The 24,575-nt window shown below is 41.8% G+C and overlaps 1 protein-coding gene across 1 annotated transcript; it reads right to left on the bottom strand.

Moving 5' to 3' along the window:
* Window positions 1–1,006: 1,006 nt before the first annotated feature.
* Window positions 1,007–19,036, bottom strand: RPP30 (ribonuclease P/MRP subunit p30). The gene is made up of 11 exons (XM_083865985.1): window positions 18,920–19,036; window positions 17,947–18,002; window positions 17,571–17,627; window positions 16,799–16,873; window positions 16,198–16,269; window positions 11,498–11,587; window positions 9,270–9,386; window positions 5,779–5,808; window positions 5,276–5,313; window positions 4,085–4,164; window positions 1,007–2,691 (listed from the first exon to the last, which is right to left on the bottom strand). Exons 1-11 carry the CDS (start codon window positions 18,999–19,001, stop codon window positions 2,582–2,584), a joined length of 807 nt encoding a protein of 268 aa, XP_083722111.1. The 5' UTR covers window positions 19,002–19,036; the 3' UTR covers window positions 1,007–2,581.
* Window positions 19,037–24,575: the final 5,539 nt, after the last annotated feature.

Below are 24,575 nucleotides of genomic sequence, written 5' to 3'. Positions count from 1 at the left end.
GGGATAAGTCATCTACCACCTCTCTGCGCAACCTGTGCTAGTGTTTCACCACCCTCATTGTAAAAGACTTCTCATATCCAAACTAAATCCACTCTTTTTTAGTCTAACCCCATTACCTCTTGTCCCATCATAACAGGCTGTGATGAAAATTCTGGAGAACTTTTTTTTTAAAGTTCCATTTAAATACTGAAAGGCATCAATAAGGTGGTGCTGGACCCTTCTATTCTCCAGGCTGAACACCCCCAGCTTTCTCAGCATTTCCACACTGACTGTTCCATCCTTCTTTGTGGCCCTCTGGACACACTCCAACAGCTCCATGTTCTTCCTGTGCTGAGGACCCCAGGGCTAGACATAGCTCTCCAGTTGGGAGAGAGAGAAGAATACAGGGGTATTTAGATGCTGCATTCCATTAAATTCTTAATTTTCCATTGGGTGGCCTGACCATGCCAGCGGCTCTCACATTCCTTCACTAACCCATGTCAGTTGGCTTTACAGTCTGGCCGAGGCAATGTCCTGAGCAATATCCTGAGGTGGAGTCAGAAGTGGGCAGCAATGAATACTTGTTCCTGGAATGCCAGTTTTGGAGTGAATGTTCACAAAACCCAGAGCAAGCAAAAGAACCACTTATTCTGTCTCCTAGACTGAGGCCAACAGCTTTAGACAGATGAGATCCCTCTCACACAAGTGCTGTAACTCATGAGTGTCACCCTGCCAGCCACAGCCTAGTTTGTGCACCCATCCTTCTCCACAGAAATTACAGCACACCTCCACTTGCTGCCCTTCTCTGCAAGCCACGACTTCCCTGCTTGTTTCTGCCCAATTACCTGGACACTGGGAGCAGGACACTTGCAGGAAACAGAAATGACATCAGTGCTGCCTAACTCAGTCTGTTCATCACCTAAGTGAGCAGTTCAATTGTTCAGGCATCCAGGTGGCCACATCAATGAGCTTCAGGAAACTGGGGGAGAAGAAACTTCTCAATCAGCACCTGAAGCACTGTAGCCAATAAAGGGCAAAGAGGCAGAGTTTAATTTTTTTAAGTCAAACAAGTAGCAAGAAGGATCTCAGGCATTCAAAGCCTCCTTCTATATGTTAGTTACCAAAGAAATTCTGTCATGCTCAAGGTAGATTATTTTCTGGCCAAGGCAGGATTAACATATCATTCAGAAAACTGCATCAAAGACTCTTCACTTCTTCTCTGGTCAGAGCATAATTTTAGAGGTAAGTCCATAAATGACAAACTATTTTATGCATATTTATATATACACACACACATATATAAAAAACTCCCCAATACCTATAATAAAATGGACTCAAGTCACAAAGTCAGCAAGTAGTAGCATACAGGAAACATATTTCATGTTTGTTGAATGAAGCAAAAGCTGTTGTGACTTACACTCATGTTATACAGAACTGTTAAATCTATGAGAATTTCATCTATTCTGCTCAATCCAGTTATCAAGAGCTCAGAAACAACCCATGCAGGATTCCTGCAGTATATTTTACATGTTACAACTTCCACTTTTTAACTTGCTGTTAGGCACCAGAAGAGAAGAGAACACTCATGGTAAAAATGGCTCAACACTATCTCAGTACAGCAGCTGATGTGATTTTTATATTAATTTAATAAAAAGAAAAACTTCAGCCAACATTTGGAAGAGCTCTGAAAATGCTTTGCTGCTTTTATCTGTTTGATTGGTTTTTTGGCAGCCAGATTAGGTTTACTGAGGCATTAAAATGAAGGAAAACAGAAAAGCAAGAGGCAGCAAAATGAACACATGCATAGATAACAATTCCAGAGCACAAAGTAAAGAAGGAAATGGTGCAGTGACAATGTGAGGTGAAGAGTGCTCAGGCCTAGGTGAGACAGCTCCTACACTGCAACATCCCCTGCTGAGCACACATTCAGTGTAACCTCTTCCTTCCCACCTCTGGCAAACATCTAATGGTATTGTTTGGATTTATGTGCTGAGGACACAGATGGCCTTTGGGATATGTATCTGGCAACTCAGGTCAGTGACTCCTACTGTAACCCAAATCCAAGCAATTGACAAATCCTGGGATCTTCATGATACCCACTGATCCCAAAACTGAATAGGAAGCACTGTTGTTTTTTGGTTTTTTTTACTGTATTATTCTTCTTCTTCACAGGTCACTAGAAAGTAAACTTTATCTACTGGCATGCAGTTATAGAGAGATGTGTTTAAAACTTGAGAAACCAGAAGAGCTAGACTATGAAGGCATGTGTTCTTAGACATGTTTTTAATAAAAAAGGAATGCATGCGTACAAGTTTCCATGTTAGAAACGTTCTGTTGAGTTTGCATTAACTCCAGGAAACCTAAGGCAGGGTGAAGAGCCAGTCTCCTGACCTTGGCCAGAAGCCCAGCATGACCTTTCAGATGTGGTGAATACCATTCAGCAGTCTCATTCACAGTTTCCCTCACTTGAATGCTGGAAGAACAATTCTTCTTCAGGCTAAGCAAGGTAGTAAGGGAAAAATTAGGTTGGCTGGAGGTTGGAGGAAGACTCAACACTGGGTGAAGAAGAGATGGAGGCTTCTGTTGACAACTGGTTCAGTCCTCAAGCTTGAGTCTTAGCTTTTTTGCAGGCTGGCACTGCTGTTTCCTCCTCCTCAACCTTGCGAGGCTTCTTCACTGTGTACACTACACCACAGGCAGTCTTCCGAGTTTCTGGAATACACAATCAGAAGCTGCAGTACCAGTACCTCAAATACTCAAATAAAATGCTTTAAGGCACACTCAGTTCAGACGTGTGTGCCCCAAACCACAGTTGGACATATTGAGCAACCAGCCAGTCAGCAGACACAGCAGGGAAGCAACCTGCAAGGGCAGGAGCTTGGGATTCACTGAATTACAGAGTGGAGAAACTACTGGGGAAAATACAGTAGTGGGTGTGGAATTAAAAAGGAAAAACGAAGGTCTGCAGGGGCTGAGGAGCTGCAGAAACACAAAACCATAGAAAACCAGGCTTAGTCAGTTCAATAATCACAGAAGAACACATTCTTGAAGCACTGTCAAAAGCATTTCTGAGCCAAACATAGTGTTCTTAAAAAAGTACTAAAAAAATGCATTCACATACCCCAAGATTCTTAGGCTATGTGGGCACAACTGTATTGGCAGAGGGTCCCCTACATACCAAGGAAGTGACTTCATGGTATTCAAGAATTTTATTTACCAAATTCTCAACATTATCATGGAAATACTGGTGTGTGATGTTACCAAATCCTCACATTTGTCAAATAACCTACTGAACCTAATCCAATTTTGTAATTACTGGTGTGTGGTGGTGGAAAGCTTCTCTGCAAAATTTGAGTTAGAAGAGATTCCCTACAAATACTCTATTAGCAGAGAGGCTCTGCCAAGAACCTTGATGAAATATATTGACTTATTCTGGGCTAGTATCCTCTCTGGGACAAGGGAAACGGCACTTGATATTTAATTTCACAGAAAATATAGATGACAGGCTTGAGAAATCCCACATAAATTTGACAAACTCTATATCTCTATGTAGATAAGTAGCAGGCTGGAGGAGAACCTGTTGATTTTTTCCACGAGTTTGAAATGATCCACACTGAAGTGTGAGTCAGAAATAATCCACATATTAAAGCACCAGAAAGGGACATGACTAAGGTTGCTTCTGCAAACACACTGGAAAAAGGCAAATGCAAAACACATGCATACCCATTTTTTTTAAGTCAATAACTTAGTTTCCGTCAGTGTCATCAAGATCAGCATTCAAACCTTTCTGAAATGAGATAGTTTCACTATGAAGCACAGCAGGCAGGTCCCTATTTTGGTTCAACCATTTATGACTCATTAATGTGGTTGAGTGAGTCCTCCAGCACAGACAGCTCCATGAGTTCAGCCACTGATTTGCCAACATGACAACAAAGAAAAATAAAACAACCTTGCCACACAAGCCCCTCTTCATGCATTGGACAAAGAAGTGAAAACCCCCATCTGACTTGCTCTGTAAGGTCTCAGACCTCTTGGAGAACATGCATCAAGAAGAACTCAGTTTAACAAATGCAGATGTTACTCAGAGGAGCTCACAAGTGCTCACCTCCATGCAGCATGGCAGCTCTGCAGTTGGTGGACACAGCTGCCTTGGCTTCGCCTTCTGACAGGCCAAACAGCAAACCTCTGTCACTGCTGCTCAGGATCAAAACACACACAACAACAAACACAACAGGGAAGGCTCCATGCACGATAGGTTTGCCTGCTCTACAAATAACTGGGAATTAGCAAAGCTCTAACTCAAAGTGACATTTTGCATAAGGTTACCCAGAAGCAGAGAAATGAGGCACCCAATTCTCCTGGCTGCAGTTCCCCAGCAGCCCTCCTGGAAAGCTCCTGGCAATGTTGCTTCTTTCCAGACAAGAAGCTGTACTTTTGAAAATAAGTCGTCAGTGTAGGAATATTTTAGATATGCATAATCAAGCAAAAAAAATTACCCCACGGAAAATTTCTGTTTTGGAGACAGAGCAGTGTCTGATACAAAAGCATTATGCTGAAGTTTCCAGCCACCTTTAGCAGGGTTGACACCACATTAGCTATGTTAATTTGGGTTGAGCCTGACTGCTCATTTTAAGAGGGAAGAAGACATTGTGCATAAAATCCTTCCAGGCCACACAGCCTCCCACGTGGTTCTCATGACGCAGAGCACGCTCCTTCCCTTCCAGGGACAGGCCAGACATGTGCTTCTGGGGTGGGGAGAGCAATAAAAATGCGACTGAGCTCCTAAAACAAGGGAAGAAAAGACACCCTCCTTTTGTTTCTAGAACACAGCCTCTTATTTAATATTACATGTGTAACTAAGGACTGGCAAATTCAGCGCTGCTCAGATAGGAACTTTTAATTTTACATAAATACAACTTTATAGCTTCTGCTGTTAAAAATGTGGCACTTCAGAGATACTACGTAGTAATTTCTTGTTTGGTTCATAGTGGCCATAGATTTTTATGGGTTTTATTAATTTATTCATTTACACTCACACAACATTAATGCACACCAAAACAAAACATTCCTGTAGCTGAACACAAACATTATTAGTTACAGTGACTTCTCATGCACCCCATGACCAAGACCTATTGCTCCTTCCACACACACTCAAAGCCCTGATCCATTGAATGGGTCACCAACAAGTACCACTGTATAAAGTTCAAGGACTGCAAAGGGTTAGAAAAGTTTCAAAATCACTTTAAACTTTCCAATGTTACTACTAACTGCTGCCTTTGACTTTGGGAAAGGATACAGATTAGCCACGTCGTAAGGACCTCGGAGCTCTAGAGGCTAAAACAAAACAAAGAAATTTGGATATGTGAAGGTCTCTGCTGTCAGACTGACAGTGTGAGCAAGCAGGGCAAGGCTATCAGTCAAGATTAAATGCTATATAATAGCAAGCTACTGAAGATAATAGGAAATCAAGCAAATGCCACTATTTTGGCAAAGAGTCTCCATCTGGGAGAAAACTGTCATGGAAAATACCAAACCAGCAGCAAAAAAAAAAAACGCTGAAAAACCAACAAAACAACCAACCAACCAAAAAAAAACAAAAAACAAAACAAAACAAAACAAAACAAAAAAAAAAAAAAAAAAAAAAAAAAACTCCTGAAATCCACAATACAACTCTTTGGTAATGGCAAATATATTTAAACTTACAATTTTTATATGTTTATGTGTAATTAAAGCTGTATTTTCAGCCACAGATAAATCTTCAAAGTGTATTGACTTAAAAAAAAAAAATCTGGGACTTACCCTTTCAGCTGCACTAGATATAATGATGTTCTGGAAAACAAAAGAGAACATTCATCTGTAAGACAGCACCAAGAAATGAAAAAAAAAAAAAATCAGCAAGATGCAAAACTTTATGAGCATTAGCTAAGTTCAGGCTCAGAGTCCAATTAAACATTGGAGTATCTGATGCCCTCAGATGAAGTGAACTCCATCAGGATGGGATTCTTAATTTGGGGACATATTAGTTACTGCCCTGTCACCTACACAGACAAGGGCACAGGCACAAACCCTCCCTTGCAATTACAAACATCTCACAGCCAGACGAGATGAGTAAGTTCATCACATTTTAGAGGGACAGGCTAAGCAGCATAGGTGTCCAGAGTGATGACATTAAGCCATTTTTGTATCTGTCCTAGTGGACTTCAAAGCACCTGTAAGGGTAAAGAAGAAATGCAGAGCTGCAGACACTGAGTCAAGAAGTGTTCCTTTTATTCACACCAGCTGAAAAAGGCCCCACACAAACAACAACTCACCCTGAGCTGTAACAGAAATGAGTTTAGGAGTCCAGGATCCCTCAGAAGCAGCTTACATATAGTGCCTTGAGATAGTTTGGTGCTCCCAAATGTTCAGCCTATACTGTAGCAGTACAATTCAATGCTAAGCATTCATGTTATCCTTGACCACACTCACACTGGTTCAGGAAATGTATCTACACTTAGGCAGTGGCTGCCACTTTGTGCCACACACTCATTTCCCTCAACACTGGCACCCCTATGAAAATCACCAGGCAGAGAAATCCTTCTCCCTTCTCTCCCAAAAGGTTTCTGCAGAACAGGTATGTGACTACACAGGGGCTGGCAGATCTCACAGCTCAGCTGCCAGAGCTTTTCTGATGCTAATCTCCAAGGATGCTCACCTTGGGGGAAGCTCTTAGCTCAGGGGGTAACTCTGAAGCAGCAAAATCTCCTTTCACCTTTTATTATACTGAATAAAAGGCTTTGGGAACTCCTGCTGGAGTGGGTGAGAATTAGAATTGTGCTGAGGCAGACAGACTTTCCCTCTCTGACGTCAGTACCACCAACATATCACACCACCTCTGGTTTCAAGGTGGGGCTTTAGATCCCTTCCCCACACTGCTTTGCTTGCCCCTGGGCAGGCACTGGAAGAAAATGCCCCGTGTGCAGCTGGAACTCAACAGCTGAAAGACCTAGGTAAAAATGACTGTTCACACTGTGCCCAAGGTTTCCTCGTGTGCTGAGGAGGAGAGGATGGGACAGATGACTCTGCCTCACCATAAGGAAAGCCTGAAGCAGAAGCAATACATACATCAGAGTGACTTGACAGTACACATCCTGATGGAGCCTAGGACATTTTCTTTCTGAATAGTTCACCTTTAAAACTACGCTATGGATCCCGAAGCTGCTTTTGAGCCTAAGTGGTGCTGACTGCAAGAGTTTGCTAGGAAAATTCAAGTCCAAACTGTAGCAACTAATGCCTGTCACCCAGGCTCACAGAAGCTCCCAGAGCAGCTGTATGAGACATCTCAAACCAGCACAGGATTGTGGATCACTGCTGTGCATTGGAGATACACTCTGGCTAGTTCAAAGGCAACTGGCGTTCACTAGGGGATGGGTAAGATGGAGGAAGGAGACAAGAGCAGACAAGAAAAGCACTGCTGGCAAGTGCAGGAGAGGCAGGAAAAGGCAAAGCCAAAGCAAGAGCTAAAGGGAAATCTAAAAGGCAAAACACTATCTCCCCAGGTAAAGCAGACAGCAGCTGTTCAGTATACTGCTCCAGGCAGCCTCCAACTCAGTTACCAAAACATGGGAGGAGAGGGACTGTGGCTATACACACCTTCTGTCTGGCAAGGCAGGGGAATTTCTCCTTCATTCCCTGAACATTTTAACGTTTTAAAGACATTGCTCAATGCTAGCTCTGAGAACACAAGTATATTTCTGAAGGTTTCTCTGCCCTGCTATAATAGAAGAAGAATAAAAGGATCCAAAAGCTACTACAGGTTCAGCAACTACATGTTACAGAACATGAGAGTTGCATACCAGGTGCCAGTGGAAGCAGCCTGTGGACCAGCCATCCCATGTCTCATTTAAACAAGGGCCTTTACCTCACTGACAGAGGCAAACCCTCAGTAAGGGCTAATAACCATCTCTGCTGCTCCACAACCTACTGGGTCTGGAGGCAAGGAACCAAGACAAGCCAGCAGTCTTCTTCCAGTGCCCAACAACAACTTGTCATGTGCAGCTCCAGCTGATCTACCTTCCAAGCAAAGATGAAACAACAGACATCAGATGCAGAATGACAGGGCACCATGCAGAGACTGAGTGCCTGACACTTGCCCTGTCCACGACACGATGACACTCAACTGGTGCTCTGCAGTTCATCAACAACCATGTGAGAAGCACATCCTGAACTGCACAGAGGAGCAACATCAAAAAGAGAATTCCAAAAGAAAGGGGTCTGGTGTGTACAGAAGTCATGTCCAAGTCAGTACTTCATGTCACTAACTGCCAGAGCTGAGCTTCTCAGGAGAGGCTGTGCAAATACTTACTTCTGTAGCGCCAAGGAAACTAATCTGTTTGACCCAACCTGCTGTTCTATAAAAGCTGCCATGTTTGAGGAGAACTGAGGTAATAATGGATCTACTTTAATTTACCTTCCAAGCTCTACATTCCACTTCAGGTTTTTCAAAACCAGCTGCCATTCAGATGCCAAATCCAGCTTCTCTGGATTAGCTACATGTGGCAGAGGCCATTACAATACAGAGGGGGGAGCTGCAATTTCTGTTAACTTTGATATGTATTATGATATGACCCCGTGTTAAAAAGCATGGCCTGAGAGGACACAGCATAACAGACAGCTTAACCTGGAAGCCTGGGAGGAGGTAAGTTATGAAAGCAATGAGTTACAGGCATCTCAAAGATACTTCTTCCTTGGGTTTCAGTAGCATGGAAGAATGCAGTTCATCTGACTGTAGCAAAGCTTCGGCTGACAGCCAGCTAGTTGTTGGGTCTATTTTGAACACAGAGAATTTACTAACCCTTTAACAAAACAAGGTTTCTACTTTTTTTCTTATTGTTTTCTAACCCCCATATTCAAAGCAGTCAGTCAAAAGAGCTTTTGGTCAACGAGAAATATGAAATGGAGGATTTTAAAGAAATAAGTGAATTTCAGTTTTGGTGCAAACCTCAGATGTCTGGCACTTTAATCTCCCCCTATCCCCTGCAACCTTTGTTTTGGGAATTGCATACCATAACAACACATGGGTTGATCTGGAAAAAGAATCTAACGGCTTGACAGCTTAAGAAGAAAGCATGCAGTGGTGCAAGACTTGAAGTATCTGGAGCTACAGTGACTGTGTCCTTGTGTTAGTAGGCCAAGATTTAGTCACAGCTTCAGATCTCCCAGCATCAAACTCATTTAAAATGGCTCAGTCTGTATAACTCCAGAAGAGTTTGAACTGATTTAATTACCTTGTTTTCACTTTGAGAGCTTACCTTCCCTTTGCAGATCTGCATCAGGCTGATGGCATTTGAAATTGTGTATCTTCTCATTGTAGAGTCTTTGATGGCAGGCGTGTAAAGAAGTTCAAAGTAAATGCCTCGATCTATTGCCTTCACATGAAAGAGAGTGATCAAAAATCAAAAGGAGAGAAGCCTAACAATCTAACAACTGCTGTCTATTATTGATGTAGCTTATTCTCAGTTTAACTGTGTCACATATGAAAAAATTTAGGCAGAATTGTTCCAGTAAGAGCACAGCATAGCATGAAATGAGAATGGGAGAAGGCTTCACTGTACACCAGATACATGTGTATGAATCTTGGACGACAGATAAATGAGATTTAACAAAAAAATACCAACCACTTCTTTGTTGTAATTTGCTATCACTAATATATACACACTACAACAGAATTGAGGAGACAGATAACCAGCCACTGCTGGTTATCAGCTGTCTTGAAACTTTGAGGACCCTACCCCTCTAGTTCCACGGCCTGCTGTAAGAAAAAATCCCCACTTCCCTCAGTGGGAGCAGATGTATGTATTGCAGATGAAGAATTCCTCCTTGCACAAAAGCAGCAATGAGGACTCTCCTTCTCCTGTCTCACAGCATACTCTGGTGTTTGTGACAGTGTTAAATAACAGTGAGTCACAGAAGAGGTTTCAAATAGTAATACTGATTATATTTTCAGCTGCTTTGACATCCTTTGCTATCTGTCAAAGTGCCTCACCAAAAGCCTAGTATTCTTGTTTTTGCAAACACAAAAGGATAAGCAACTAGCACACAGCGTGCCAGCAATAAAGATACAATGTAAAGCCAGGAGTTCTTTGTTCCATGGCAATCCTACATTTGCCTGAAATTATACTCTACATTTACACTAATATTATTAAAATATGCCACAATGGTAATACTGTAAGAGAGTCCAGTAACTGAATACAGCTGGAATTATTCCAGCTCCCACCCATGCATGACCTCTGCATGCAAGCACAACAGAAGCTACATATGCACCAAATGCTTTACACAGGACTGGCCTGAGAGCTGCAAACAAGAGAAGCCTGAATTCATCTAAACCAAACAAGTGATGGCAATACACCAGTTTCCAGTCAGAGTGATTTTTAACCTCATCCTCAACACTTCAGCTGCCTGCCAATCTGTCTGGTATTGTAACAACCAAAACTTATTGCCCCAGGATGCACAGACCATCCAACTGACCTTGAAGCTGGGAGTGTGGAGGATGAGGAGTAGCTTGCAAGGAAAATGTCTCCCAACACAGGGCTCTAAGAGCCACACAACTCTTTACCTGGGCCAGCTGCTGGAGTTTTAGGCAGCTAGGGTACTTTCATACAGTGTTCCATACAAAATTGTTATTCCAAGTGGAATGTTGAAATCCTCAGTTTATCATAAACTCTAATGTATTATTTTTATTCTGCCTGAGAATTAATTCTAGTTAATTATGAATTTTTATTCTAAGTCAAACTTTCTAACAAAAGGAAGTAGGATTACTAACCAATTCTAAATTTAAATTTTTGAGTACTAAGTTCTACATCAGCCAAGAATGCCCATGTAGAATGAACCTTTACATATATTCAGAGGAGAAATAAAGTTCCCCTAAGAGCATGTTCAGATTAAGTTTTCTGGCAAACTACCAGCAGCAGGCAGAGCTATATTTGATGCACACTGACAGCCATCATGGGTCTCACAGCACATATTTAGCAATGCTACACTTGGTTCATTTACCAAGACATTCTTTTGTCCAAGTATGGATTCAATACAGTTGTCTTTCAAGTAAACAGCACAACATCCTTCTCCCAAATTAACACTGCCGTTCACATTTCCTGTCTTTTAAATCAAAGGGCTGTTTATCTATCCTGACACAGCTGTACCATTTCTGGTTGGGAAGCAGCTTAGTCAGCAATCACACCATATCCCCCTGCTTAGCAGCACTGTGGCCTTAAGGCTCTGTTTCCACTCCTTGGGAACACCACTTCTGCCTTCTTAAGTGGGGGACAGAAGGAGAAAAAGAAAGAACATACATCACTCTGTATTAAACACTGCAGTGGAGGCCCTGAAGTGAAGGACATTTGAAACAATACTATACATCATGCGAGAAAATAAAAGAACCACTTGGATAGGAATAGTGGGAAGAAAGCAGTAGGGAATTCAACTCAAATTCTGTATTTAATGTCAGTCTAACAGCAAGAAAACAATTTAGATGTAAATTTACCATATTCACAGGGGGCCTTCGGAAGTAGAACGGCAGCTTTTCTGTGACATTTATGCAGACCAGATCCACATCTAGTGTTGTGCAAGCAATCTAGAGCCAAGAAATAGGAACAGATTATTAGATATGCCAAAAAATGCATAACCAACTTAAGGTGCACTAATATTCTCTTTCATTTCTTAATGCAACAAATGTCTCTCCAGGGTGAGTTCAGTTTTAAAATTATGTTATTATACTACTCTGCCTTGCAGGTATGCCAATAGGACAGCAGCATTTGAGATTTAAAACCCAAGTCTCCCCTTTCTTACAGAATGAATTTTCCAATTAAAGGATGGTCAACCCCAAAGCAATACTTACTTCTTTGTTTTTATCTGGCAGAGAACATGCAGAAGCAATGCTGGCTTTTGACTAAAGAACTCACAGGTAATAAAGGCCAACAACAGTTTACAAAGGGAAGAGCCCAGGAACTGCTCCTTATACCATCATGCTCTGCTTCCAGTGCAGCACCTGTTTGTTTTCAGGATTAATTACTTTTACTAGAAGCAATAGAGAAAAGAATGAGGAAAAAAAAAAAAAAAAAAAAAGCAGAATGTGACTGTGACTGGTGGTGCTCCATGCCCAGTACTGGAGACCAGTATTTCCTTTCCTGGCTGGGTGGAGAAGGTGCAGCTCCTCCTGACAGCCACACCTCTGGCAGAGTCTGGAGACAGCACTGAAGGCTATGGGTTAAGAGTTTACCTTTGAATTCACGATTTACAGGTTGTATTAAGAGATGGAGGGCATGACCAAGGGGCAGAGGCTCCTCACACTGAGATACACGGAAAATTAAGGGTGCCTAAAAGGGAGTCCTTGATTTACATTAATCTCATGCACCTAAGGTAGGAATTATATATGCCTGCTCTGTAAGGATGATTACACAGGGCCAGACTAATGTCTGTAAGCAGCGCTCTAACAAAGAAGGTAAGATAGCCTGAAGATATTGAAAAGGAATTTTCTGTGGGTAGGGGAACTCTCTGCACTCAGAAACCTGCCAGCAACTACTCCAAATACACCTGGGCCAGGTGCCAGCCATTCATCCCTCCTCCCACTGGCACAAAATCAGTAGGGGCTGTGAGGAGCTTCAGGGGTAAGGGCTGCTATAACACAAGACACACTACTGCTTGGCAAACTGTTCTTCTACCAGTTACTTCACATGGAATTTGGATGGAGATGAGAGCAGAGGCTCAGCTTTAGGAATGTTTCTTAGCTGTTGATAGCACTGTCTCCTAGACAATACAGACACAGTACACATGCAGGCAAACCACAAGGTTTTTGCAGTTGAAATGTGTCTGCCTGGACATTCAGACTAAACTTTTTCTTCATGGCCTACCTTTATTTTTATCCTCCAATAAGCAGGACACGGGCTGCCTATGGAATCTATGGCATAGAACAGACTTGCATGAGGAAGTTCAGCCCTACTACAGTCAGCTTCCCCCCTTTTCTTGCACGAGGGTACAAACTACTATACAGAGGTGATTTATTAGAACATGCACAAAACAAATAGTTCCAAATCATGCCCTAGAGAATATGTCAGTGAGGTCATTAAAAATTCAGGAAGAGATAATGCTAAAAATTAAGAAAGCAAGAAGAGACATCAGACACATCCAAGTTTCTCCATGTGATGAGAACTCAAACCTTCCCAATCAGCTCCAGAAACACTGGAAAACTCTTTACTAGTTTGCAAATTAAGCACGGTGGGAGATGGAGTGACTCAAAAGTTAGGATATCTACAGGATTCCAGTGACACGAACATTTCAGAAAATACCACCAAGGAAAACCAAATTGCAAGTCATATTCCCCTATGAGGAATTCCTGCACTGTATGAAAAACTGGAGAGCAGATTTCTTCAAGAGCTCTAATGTTGAGCCTAGCTTTGGCTCCCAGACAAGTGAGATATGCAGGCAAGTTAAGGTTACCCGGCCTGCTGAAAAGATCTGACGTGCAACAACTTCATCCAGAAAATGACATGCAGCAAGTTTTGCACAGCCTAGCAGCTGCCTGGCAGCACTGTGGGCAAGAGCCCCATCTGCTGGGAAACTCCAGCCAGCCATTAATAAACACATCTGCCACTGTCTGGATGATCTGAAGCAAGCTTTGGCAAACGTTTCAGGAATAAACATTGAAATTTGGCTTTGCACTACATCTTCAGATTTACCCACGTAAGCTTTTTTAGATACTGGTGATGTGCTAAGTGCTTATGCACAGCAGACAGAGCTAACTAATATCATTAAAACAGTCAGAAATCTCAGAAAGCAAAATTTTTGAAAAGCAGCAAGTACAGACCCTATTACCTGCATGAAGTGGACATTCCTGTTGCAAGCCAAAACTATCCTTTTGGGAGACTTAAACAAAGAGCCTGTTCTGCAATTGGCAAACATGGCTTCCTCCCTTTAGTATATAAATTATTTGAAGAATTTGAGCACATATTTCAGTACTTATCACTGCCACACTCAGTCACAAAAGAGCTTCCCTGGCTTGTGACAAAATGGCACAAGTTAGCTCCGGGCTATGCTAAAATTGGAGTACCTCTCCAATGGTCATGTAATTTTTTCACAAAAACACAAAAAAACCTTATACTGTGGAGAACATACAAGTGCCAAATTGTTGGCGAGAAAGATGATGCTCTTGAGTTAATGTTGAGTTACCAAAAGCCAGTAAGAAGTTCATCTGTCATGCAAGACCCACTCTTGAAGGCTTTATTCTTAATAATGAAGTATCCATGAGTTGTAAGAGGCAAACTGTGTGTGCTGAAACCCCTCACCAGACTCTCTGTGTGATACCTGTGTGAAACTGAACCAGGTCTCCACAGAGTGAGACATTCTAAACTCTCTAAACAACAGACAACCATACAAACCTTCCCTGAATGTGAAAACGTAAGGATGAGGCTTTTCACCTCATGCGGTTTGCAAGAAACATGCCCGGGTTCCATCTCCAGCTCCAAGTGCTGCCAGCATGGAAGCAATGAAGATAATCTCACTGACAATCCTGCTTCTTTCCTCACACCCTGTCCATCACCTGCCAGAGTGTCAGCTTAACCAAGCACTGTGTGCACTGGCTCTGCCTTGGCACCACTCTGTGCGTGGCTGGCTGCTGAATCACGCTGGGAAAGTGGATCTGCCTGAAAAATAACTTGGCAAAAACTCTGGTTACTGCTCAGCCAAAAGCAGGCTCCTCAAAGCAAACTGCTGTGCAGCTCAGCAAGCAAGCAGCCTCAGTAGCAAAGCAAAGCAGACAGGGACTTGCAGAAATGAGTGGCTGTTTATGCCAGTTTAAACACTGCTACAGCTGGACATCCAACTGCAGCAGGAGTCATGATATGGCTGAAAATAAGCAATAATAATCCTTAAGAGAGAACACCCTTTTCCCAAAAAACCAACACAGCACACCCCTGCTGATTAACCTAGTTTCATGGGCTTGTTTTACACATGATAAACTGACTGAGCTGACTTGAGAAGTGAGATTTTATACTATTGCCAGAGATCAAAAGAAAGAGGTGGAGAGTGGCCCTCAAAGATTATTTTAAACCATTTGCCTCTGTCACACCCCCAAGAGTCCTAAAATCTTGCAAGGGAAATAAAATTCAGAAATTAGTTTCATTTAGCTGTAACTCTTATAATTAATTCTTCTAAAATATTCTTTAAAGTTCATGTTCTTCGACAGCCTCTTGCTTTGTACTTTACTAGGATAAGTCTTGAAATAGGAGGGGAAATAAAGTAGAAAAACAAAACAGAAGAATACAATTTTAATGTGGCAAAACAGGTACTCAGCAGTACTAGAAAGTGGCTTTAACTTATTTTAAAAAACAACCACCAAACTCAGTTTTAAATTGAGAAGCTCCTTTTGAAAGTAAATTCTTCAAAGGAACTCACTCTTTTTTTTTTTTTTTTTTTTTTGCTGTCCCTGTCCCTCCTTCACACTGCTTTAAACTGCATGCCTGCTTGCTGCCTGCCAAGGTTAACAGAGATGGAACACTTCTATCTACTCACCCAATTCAGACTGAATATTATTTATGAGCTTACAACACATCAGGTCAGACATCACAATTTTGGGTTTTGTAAGAAAAATTCTGACAAAAAAATAAGTTGCTTCAAGGTGCTCCACCTGATCAGAACATTGACATCAGCTGTTATCAAGTATTTGACAACAATTTAAATAAAAATATGAAGGAAATGGAGGTGAACAGCTCTCAGGTAACTCACAGAATGACATTAGTTCCACTTTAAAATCCTCCCTAGCATTTTAGAGACCAGGAATAATTAGTTCTAATGGAAGATCACAAGTGCATTTTAGGGAAGTTGTCAAGAGTGAAGTTAAAGCTCAAGACAGAAGTTTTCTACATGATGTTAGTACACATGTATCAGGGGGGAAAAAAGATGTTTTCCCTCCTCACTAGAGTACAAGGCACACAAAGGCAACCACAATGCAGGGGCATACAAGTCCATTCATCAGGTACATGTTTCAGATTTTAACCTGTCACATTAGGGTCGTGCAACCTCCTGCAAATCCTCCCAAACCCCTCAGCCTATCAACTGACCAGGCAGCCTGTAATGTTTGATTAACTCCATGGAGTCTTTATAAAACGGGAAATAAAATCAAAACAAAGCATGTACTTAAATTAGCACAATGCCCTAAATGAGCATTACTGATGAGATGATTGTACTTACATGGAACAGTTTCTCAGTTTTTGGAAATACTGCTATGATGTCATATAATCTTACATTTGCAGATGTTGATCTCTATAAAAGGAGCAAACAATTACTACCTTGAATTCTGACAGATGTCAAAGCTATGCACAATGATTACAACCAAAACAATGAGAAGAAAATCCTTTTTCCCTGTAAAGTACTAAAACAAAGCCAATAACACAGCAGGTTTGTACAGTGAAGTAATTCATTCTCAGTTTGAGGCTTGTCCCACCCATCTACTAAGACACTTAACCTTTTTGCTTTGATCTTGTAGCATGAAAACATAATCAGACACAAGGCTTGCTCATGGTCTTCTAATTTATGCACAGAAGTTCAGAAACCAAGGAACAGAACTGTTGTTCCATATTGACAAATGATCAACAGAAGCCATATCCAGTCTTGTAAGTCTGCAGCTCCTCATGATCACATTATTTGTTAAAGACCCAATCTGAGAAATTTCTGCTGAGTGCCCTATAAATTCCAGGAAGTTGTCCCACAGAATTTCCAAAGTTTCATCCATTCATTCATTCATTGAGAGAAGGAAATAAAAGTTGCAAAATTGATTGCTGAGTATACTTACCAAGAGATTACAGTGGGAAGGATCAGAAACAATAAGTGTTAGCCGGGTCAAGACTCTAATTCGTTTAGATGTCCCCTACAGAAAAAAGAATAATATAAAAAAAATTTAAAAACTCAAAGCAAAAATCTGTGTTAACTTCACCCAGCCTTCTATAAAAAGAAAATGGTGTTATGCTTCTAGTCTTGCTATACTAATTTTCTCAAGTCTGTAGTTACACTTCCCTAATTTACACTATTTGATATTATACCTGTCCTTACAAAGAATGACTTATTGTGTTTCTCTGGGTGAGGATGAATATAAAGTAAAAAACAGATTAAGAAAAACAATCATGCAGAAAAATTGAGTATGTTTTACTACTGCTATGATTCCCCAGGCAGGCCACAACTGCAAGGAAAAGCAGTTCTTGAATTAATCAGTCAGTGACCCAAAACACAGTCTTGTATTTCTTTATATCCAAATTTTGCTCCATCAAAACCATGAAGTTACTTCCAAAACTTCACTTTCAAGAACTGTACTGTAATTATTCAACTACAAGCAGATTAAAAATTCATACAAAGCAATTTCTTTAATAATTTCTAAAATAATGAATAGAGCCTACCCTTATGTCACTGTACCATTCTTCCAATGCTTGGTTGTTTTAGCCATGAAATAATGGACAAATTTCTCTTTCTTGATTAAAACCTCATACACAAAATCACATATACAAACACACAAAGGTTAAAAAAAGGTAACTCAGAATAACAATATGTATATATAATGTAACTAGACATACTTGTACAATAGGTAAAGATGGAAACAGCTCTGAAGGGGATACTGGCTTGGCGATTTCCTTGAAAGAGAACAGAACAAAGTTATTAAAAATGCCATGGATTAGGCTTACATGCAAACAAAAACTGTGTTCCAATCTTAGGAAGAAATTTACCATGCTAAGAAAACTATTTTTTAGGGACAGTACATGAATCATATTAAAAATTAATCGCAGGGCAGTTCTACTGAAATATAAAATTGGAGTTTCGTTACAAATAGAGATATTTGTGTCTTGTGTCTAGATGTGCATTCTGCAGTTAAAGTTATCTGGAAACATGCAATAAGGCAACAGGTTTATTAAAGAAAACATAGTAAGAACAAATAACCCCAAGAAAAATTACCTGTTTCTTTTCTTTAAAATCGATGACATGATTAAGTGCGACTGCAGAATATCCCACTGAAAAACACACAGTAAAACTATTTGGCTCAGTAAACAAAAAGGAAACAAATACAATGAGAAAAACTGTAAAATAGTCATTACTTAAATGTCTTAAAAGTTAATAATCATGTGCATATTTAGATTTTACAGTATTTTTTTAAGGAGGCTGGTTAACCCAAAAAGTGCTTTAAAATATATATATTAAAAAAAAAATATAAAAAAAAAGTTTAGCTTTTAACATAGCCCAGGCCTGACAATCTTACTCAATGGCAGAGCTTTATGAACACGAATACTTGGGCTTTGTGTCCCCATAGGTTTGGCCTTGTTTATGACTTTCTCTATGGAAAACTGCTAAGCATATTCAGGACAGTTAAAGCTGCAAACAACGCAGAGCTGGGAGAGATACAGCTGTCGGAGGAGGCAAAGCGAGCCATTCAAAACGCTGCCGAGCAAAGGGAGGAACAGGTATGGTCCAAAGGGCTCTGAGGAAGATGACAGACTGGCCAGGGGCATTCAAACCACCCGCCCCAAACACCGCACCGGCAGCACGTGGCTGCAGCTCTGCAGGAAAAGTTCCGGGCCCTACGAAACTGCGGGCGGAAAAACTTATCCACGTTGGGAAAAAACACCAACTGTTAGACTGGGATAAGCAGGCAGAGACAGAGCTGCAAGGCGCACCAGGAGCTCCCCCTGCGACCCGGGCAGAGGCGGCCCTGGGCACCGGGCCTGCGGAGAGCTGCGGGCCGGGCGGGCACGGCACAGCGAGCGGCGCCGGGGTCAGGGCGGGGGGCGAGATCGGCCCGCCCGAGGGAAGGGAAGGCTCATCCCGGGGAGTCCGGCTGTGCCCACCCCAGCCCGGGGCCGGCCCGCCCTCTCCAGCCGGGCCCACCGAGCTCCGGGCCGGCCCCGCCGCCCTCCCCGCTGGCAGGACTCACGGTGCGCCGCGGCCTCCAGCAGGCTCTGCAGAGACTTCTTATCCAGCGCCTGCGGCAGGTTGAGGTCGGCGAAGCCGGCCATGCTCCGGCCGCGGCGGGGGCCCAGCCCGGGCCCGGCAGCGCTGCACGGCGGCGGCCCCGCCCCTCCCGCCCGCGGCATCCTGGGAGCTGTAGTCCCTCAGCGCCGGCCGCGGCGGGTGCCTCACCACGGGCTTTGGCGGCCGGGGAAGGGCTGTGGGGTGATCGCTCAGGTCTCAGGCCTGCAGGAGATCCCCCGTGGCGTTGCCCGGGCTCTGAGGGACTCCCCCCGAGGCAGGGGATCCCCGGCCCTGCCGCAGCCGCAGCGGTGCCGGGCCGGGCCCGCCGGGCGCCGCCAGGTGGAGCGGTCGCCCTGCTCCTGTGGCCTGTTTGGCCCCTGTTAAACCGGTTCGGCTCCGTCTGAACGTTGGCAATAAAAATCGAACCCAATCTTTTCTATTTACAGTTTTATAGCTATTATCTTTCCTACAAAACTCCGAGCTGCCGTGTCAAAGATGTCCCAACACCGAAAAGGAATGAGGAATTCTCACAGGCCAATAACCACATACAACTTCACTGTGTAACACACACAAAAAGCACAAATATTGTTCCACCGCTGATAAATCGCACAGAATATGTAAAACACAAATGGAAATTCTGAGTAGGCAGTTTTTGGTGACTGGAGTTCTGCAATTCCCATCCAACTTCAGCTGGCCAGACCAGGAGGTCCTTCGCTTTTTCTGTCTTTGAATTGGGCTAAACGCTCACCAGGGGAAGTCTGTGGAGCATCTGGAGCCCTGAATTCTTAATAAGGCAAAATTGCTTCTAACCAAGGCCAAGGGTGCTGCCAAACCCTGAACATCCCTCCTTACAGAGTCTGACCCTGATGCAGCTTGTGCCAGTTGTATGTATGGGACTGGTGGGGACCTGGGACTCATTCCTACCAAGGAGATCATTTGGTTAATGAAGTATGGAAACAACAGTGCCTTCTTGGTGTGTTTCTGGGCTTCCTGGCTGATGAGTTACAAATACCGGGATGGTGGCAACAGAGAAGCTGCTTGTGGGCTGTGGGTGCTGGACTGGGAGCTGAAGCAGCTCTGAGGGTCAGTAGAAAACAGCTCCCACATCTGTATGACAGGAAAAAAACCCACATCACTCTGAAACAGGTAAAACCCCCCAGCTGGTAAATCATCTTTGTCTATGCCACATCTACAGAAGCATTTTTTTTCTTGACAATATTAGGTCAGGATATTTTAGTAAAGAAGCTCTGTTTTAGTCCATCTGCATTTGCAAGGTGCTTGCCTGTTACATCACATCAGCCAATACTGCTTCTCCACTACCCATTTGGACAAGCAGCACAGCCTGAATGGTATTGCCAAGGTTTTTCTTTGCTGTTTGTGAAAATGGAACAGCTCGAGGTGTTATTCCAGGTTTTCTTTGGCTCAGTGTTTGATGTAACTTGATTCGTCTTAATGAATGGAAAAAAGCGATCCAGAAGCATGTGTCAGTTATTTCTGAATGGCCCTCCTGCAGCAGTGTTCAGAGATACCAATGAGGATCAAGCAGCCTTCGTGTCTGGCTATATACAAGCAAAAGAAATCTTTCTTTGAGGTGCTTAAAATGGAGAACATTTAAACAGATCTTCATTCAGAAGATCTGCAGAACCCTATTTGCTGTAATGGTATAAGAATCTGAGTGTGAAGCACTTTTAGTACCAGCTATCACGAATCATGTGCTCAGAGCAGTGCACAGCCTCATTTCCTGTGCTATTATTTAGATATTACTGCTTTTATTTACACCAGCCCCAGTGGTCTGCTTAGAACTTCCTTGTGGTCCTGACTGTTAAGCTGCAATCTTCTAACATGCTTTGTTTCACTGGCTGTCCTGAAGTTCTCCTTGGTGAAAACAGATCTTCTCACTCCAAGTGTTTCTTTCCTAGTACACTTAGACCTCAATACAGTAATTTCAGTAAATTTTAATGCAGACACTGTCACAATTCTTCTAGTAGGTTTTCAATGGGGAGTCCATGGTAGCAACTGTTAGGTTTTTTGCATTTGGCACTTTTAGGGTGCTAAGATTTTATGTATTACTATCTGCCTCAGCAACTCAGTAACGTGAATGTCACAGTCACTTTTATCATAACCTCATAACCTCAATAAGCTCCTATGTAAAGGTGCAGATGGAGTTTTCAGAGTTGGGAGCTCTCATTTTGAGTGATAGAGAATTTTAAGCATAAATGTCATCTTAATTGTTCATTTTCTTTTCAGATGCCAGCTTGCTGTTGTTAGTATTTGCTGGTTGCAAAAAAGGGAAGACATAATTTCATATTTAAGTTGCACAGATGCAAGTATTTATTTTGACAATGGTAAGAAATGCCAAATATGGGAATAGTTACCTCTCTGTTTTACTGCCACAGAGTGATGATGATTTATCTTCACAAAGACAAGAAAAGGCAGAAAAGAAAAGTGCAGCTGCAACATATTTGCTAGTAGTTAGACAAGAGTGTTATTTGCTAAACAGTACATGCTGGGAATAAAAATCAAGGTTTCAGTAATACCTCTAGCCAGTCTCTAATAAAAGATTCTAAATGTTTTGACAACATATTTCCACAAGGCAGAAGAAATACATACCTACACTTTATTTATTGTTCCCAACAGCTGGTCCTCACCGATCTTATATCAGTTTATAAGAAAAAAAGATTAAAAGAAAAGAAATCAAAATGATAGACAAATGAAAACAACAGTTCAAGGAGATAAGCTCTCTCAGGCAAGGAAGGAGAAAAAAGAGGATAATAAGAAAAAAGAAAAGAACAAGAAAAAAAATCTGATAATTTTATTTATTGCATTGGATATTCATGTTACCTTCCTGCCATGTATACAAGTATTGAATGGTTTAAGAAGGGGAATGTAGCACTGCCTTCAGCTTTTCAAGCTAAGCTAAGCAGGGCTGTTGTTTCCTAGAGGCAGCTGTGTGAGGGAAGGTGTTACCATGCTGGGCTGTCAGCGTTTTCTCCTCTGCTGCTGAAGCTCTTGCACTGCATTCCTTGACCCATTTCAGTCAGGCTCCTCCAAGTTAGCACAGACCTGCTGTCTGCAAACATTAACTCCTCCAGGGAGGGATGAAGGATCCAGGATTTACTGTGAGGTTTTTCAACACAAACACTTTGATAGGTACAGTCTGGCCCCACTAAATCAACACGTGCTTGGGAAACTGTAATTCCTTGGCTAGCCCTAATGACCTGTCTTACCTTACCTCACTGACATGGGGGCAAAGAATTGATACCAATACCCACTGCTATAGTATACACTTTGTGTGAATAACAGTATGAGTAACAAATGCTGAAGATGTTATGTGATTAGGACTGTTTCTGGAGGAGGGGAAAAAAATTAAACAAAGGAGTTAACTACTTAAGGAGAGGAGGAAAATCAAAGTAAAAAGTTCTCTTGCATTTTTTTTCTTTTTATAATCTGAAATTTTTCTGTATAACAAAATACCAAAGGTGAGACTTGCAAATAAAGTACATTATCAAATATTAACAAAATAATTTAACTTCACTAAGTGCAGAAAGAATGGGGGGACAAAGGAGTTAGTACAGAATTGGAGATCTGTGGAAATATTAAGAGGCTTTTATGCATAGAGAGCCTAAATTACTCAAAGAATTTTGCTAAGCCCAGCCAGAAAAATGATTTGATGATATTTTTTGAAGCCTAATGGAAGGTGAAGGAGTAATTTCTTGGGTAGAGAACAAATATCAGCTTGTTATTCTTGACACATAATTGGACATTTGTTTCACTTCTGTATGCTGTCTGGAACAACATGTTAGAATTTTTAAATAGCATCACTGAAGACAAAAGTGGGATGTACCCTTGGAAAGATTGAGTCCTTCTTTCACTGTTATTTTGTTTTGTTATTTTAAGTACCTAGAATAGATGTTGTCTCATGGAATGATGGATTCTCTATGCTTTTCCAGACACTGGCTGTGTGAAACCCTCTAAACCCTCATGGGAAGCACCTCACCAGATTCAACCCAGCCTAGGAAACTGGAAGTTATTTTAGGTGTGTCCTAGTAAAAAGCTTTCGAGGAACATATTTCAGAGAGCTGTCAGCTGCTTTGTCTTGCCAGGGTTTTTCACATCTTCTCTGCAATAGTACATAAATCCCTTTCTATAATGGTACATAAATTGATTTAAATTGCTTTGTTTCTTCAAAAGGTAAGATGACAACAGCAAATTCAAAGAATGGTAACATGGCCTTTGAGAAGGAAAGATATCAGGTGATTAACTTGGAATGAACTGTAAGGGAATTTAAGATACAGAACAAAAGACAAGGTTCAATCCTACTTTTGAGTTGGAATGGGTAGGAGTACACACAAATGATCCTGCATTTCATCCACTGAGAACATTTAGAGAGTCACATCCCAGAAGTGTATTGAAAAGCTGTCAAGAAGAATGACTGATTTAATGAACTGTGTTAACACATTTGCAGGGAGCGCCAGATTATAATTTGCTCTTCCTGAGTGACATTTTAAGCAACTGAAAAATTGCTTTTACTGGGAATATTAAACTGTACAACTTTATCAGCTTTTGTGATAAGAATCTATTTTGAGCAAGATTTACTAAGTTCGTAACTCCTCAGCTGTATTTCAGACACTATTTTAAAAAATATATGTTCAACCAATAAGGAAACATTCTCTCTCCAAATTTTGCCTTAATGTTTTAACTGAGGTATGCCCTTGCCATTTTTAAAGACCTTTTTCTTCCTAATATTTGCTTAACTGAGGAGGAAAAAAGACTTGATTTATCACCTGGTGGGGTAACTCACCTGAAGCTCAAGGCTCATGAACACATTTTGGGTGGTTAAACAGGGATATTTTTTTGTGGTTTTATTGCTTTTGCTGTGATTTGATACAATAAAGCAGCTGACAAAGTAGGAAAACACTTGACTGAACAGGAAAACCCTTCCAACTTGATAATGGTCAGAGCTGCCCAACAAGATTTCATCCTTACCATTCTTATTTTATTATCTTAGTCAAATCAAGATGTGGGGGTGGCAGGAAAGGGCAGCAACTCAACTACTAAACCCTGCATTTCTGACCACAGGAGGCTCTGCCTGTGCTCAATCTGTGTCAGCACAGCTGAGCCCAACCCCTCAGTCCCTGCTCATATGTACATATGGGCCAATGCATGTTGGAAAGCCCATCTTCCAACAGGAGGAAGATGGAAAAAACAGTCAATGCTGACAGAATGGAGGGTTTCATTAAAACCAAGACATTCTGGGAGTCAAGAATGGAGGCCTCAGCTGCTATGGGTTTATGTTTCACTAGTCCATAGGACTGTCAGCTGTAGGTTTTGGAGGTTTTTTCCCCCCAGTGGATACTTATTAGGTTTGTCTTCAAAGCAGATTTTTAAGTCGGTATAATGTGTGACCATCCTGCAGCCTTTTTTACTACTGAACCACACAAACAGTTCTTCCCTGTCCAGTGCATACTTAAATAAAACTTGCTATGTTGCAAGATCTCCCCTCAATTAAATCTTATGGTTATTGATACATATGGGATCAACACTTTTCATTTCCTCTCCTTCTGTTTCATCTGGCTTTTGTCTCACATTGAAAATGTGAGGGACACTCAGGAGCAGAT

The sequence above is a fragment of the Zosterops lateralis genome, assembly GCF_965231275.1.
Source record: "Zosterops lateralis genome assembly, chromosome: 8".
Lineage (NCBI taxonomy): Eukaryota > Metazoa > Chordata > Aves > Passeriformes > Zosteropidae > Zosterops > Zosterops lateralis.
Note: the sequence above shows the minus strand (reverse complement) of the source record. Positions and strands in the feature narration are given on the sequence as shown.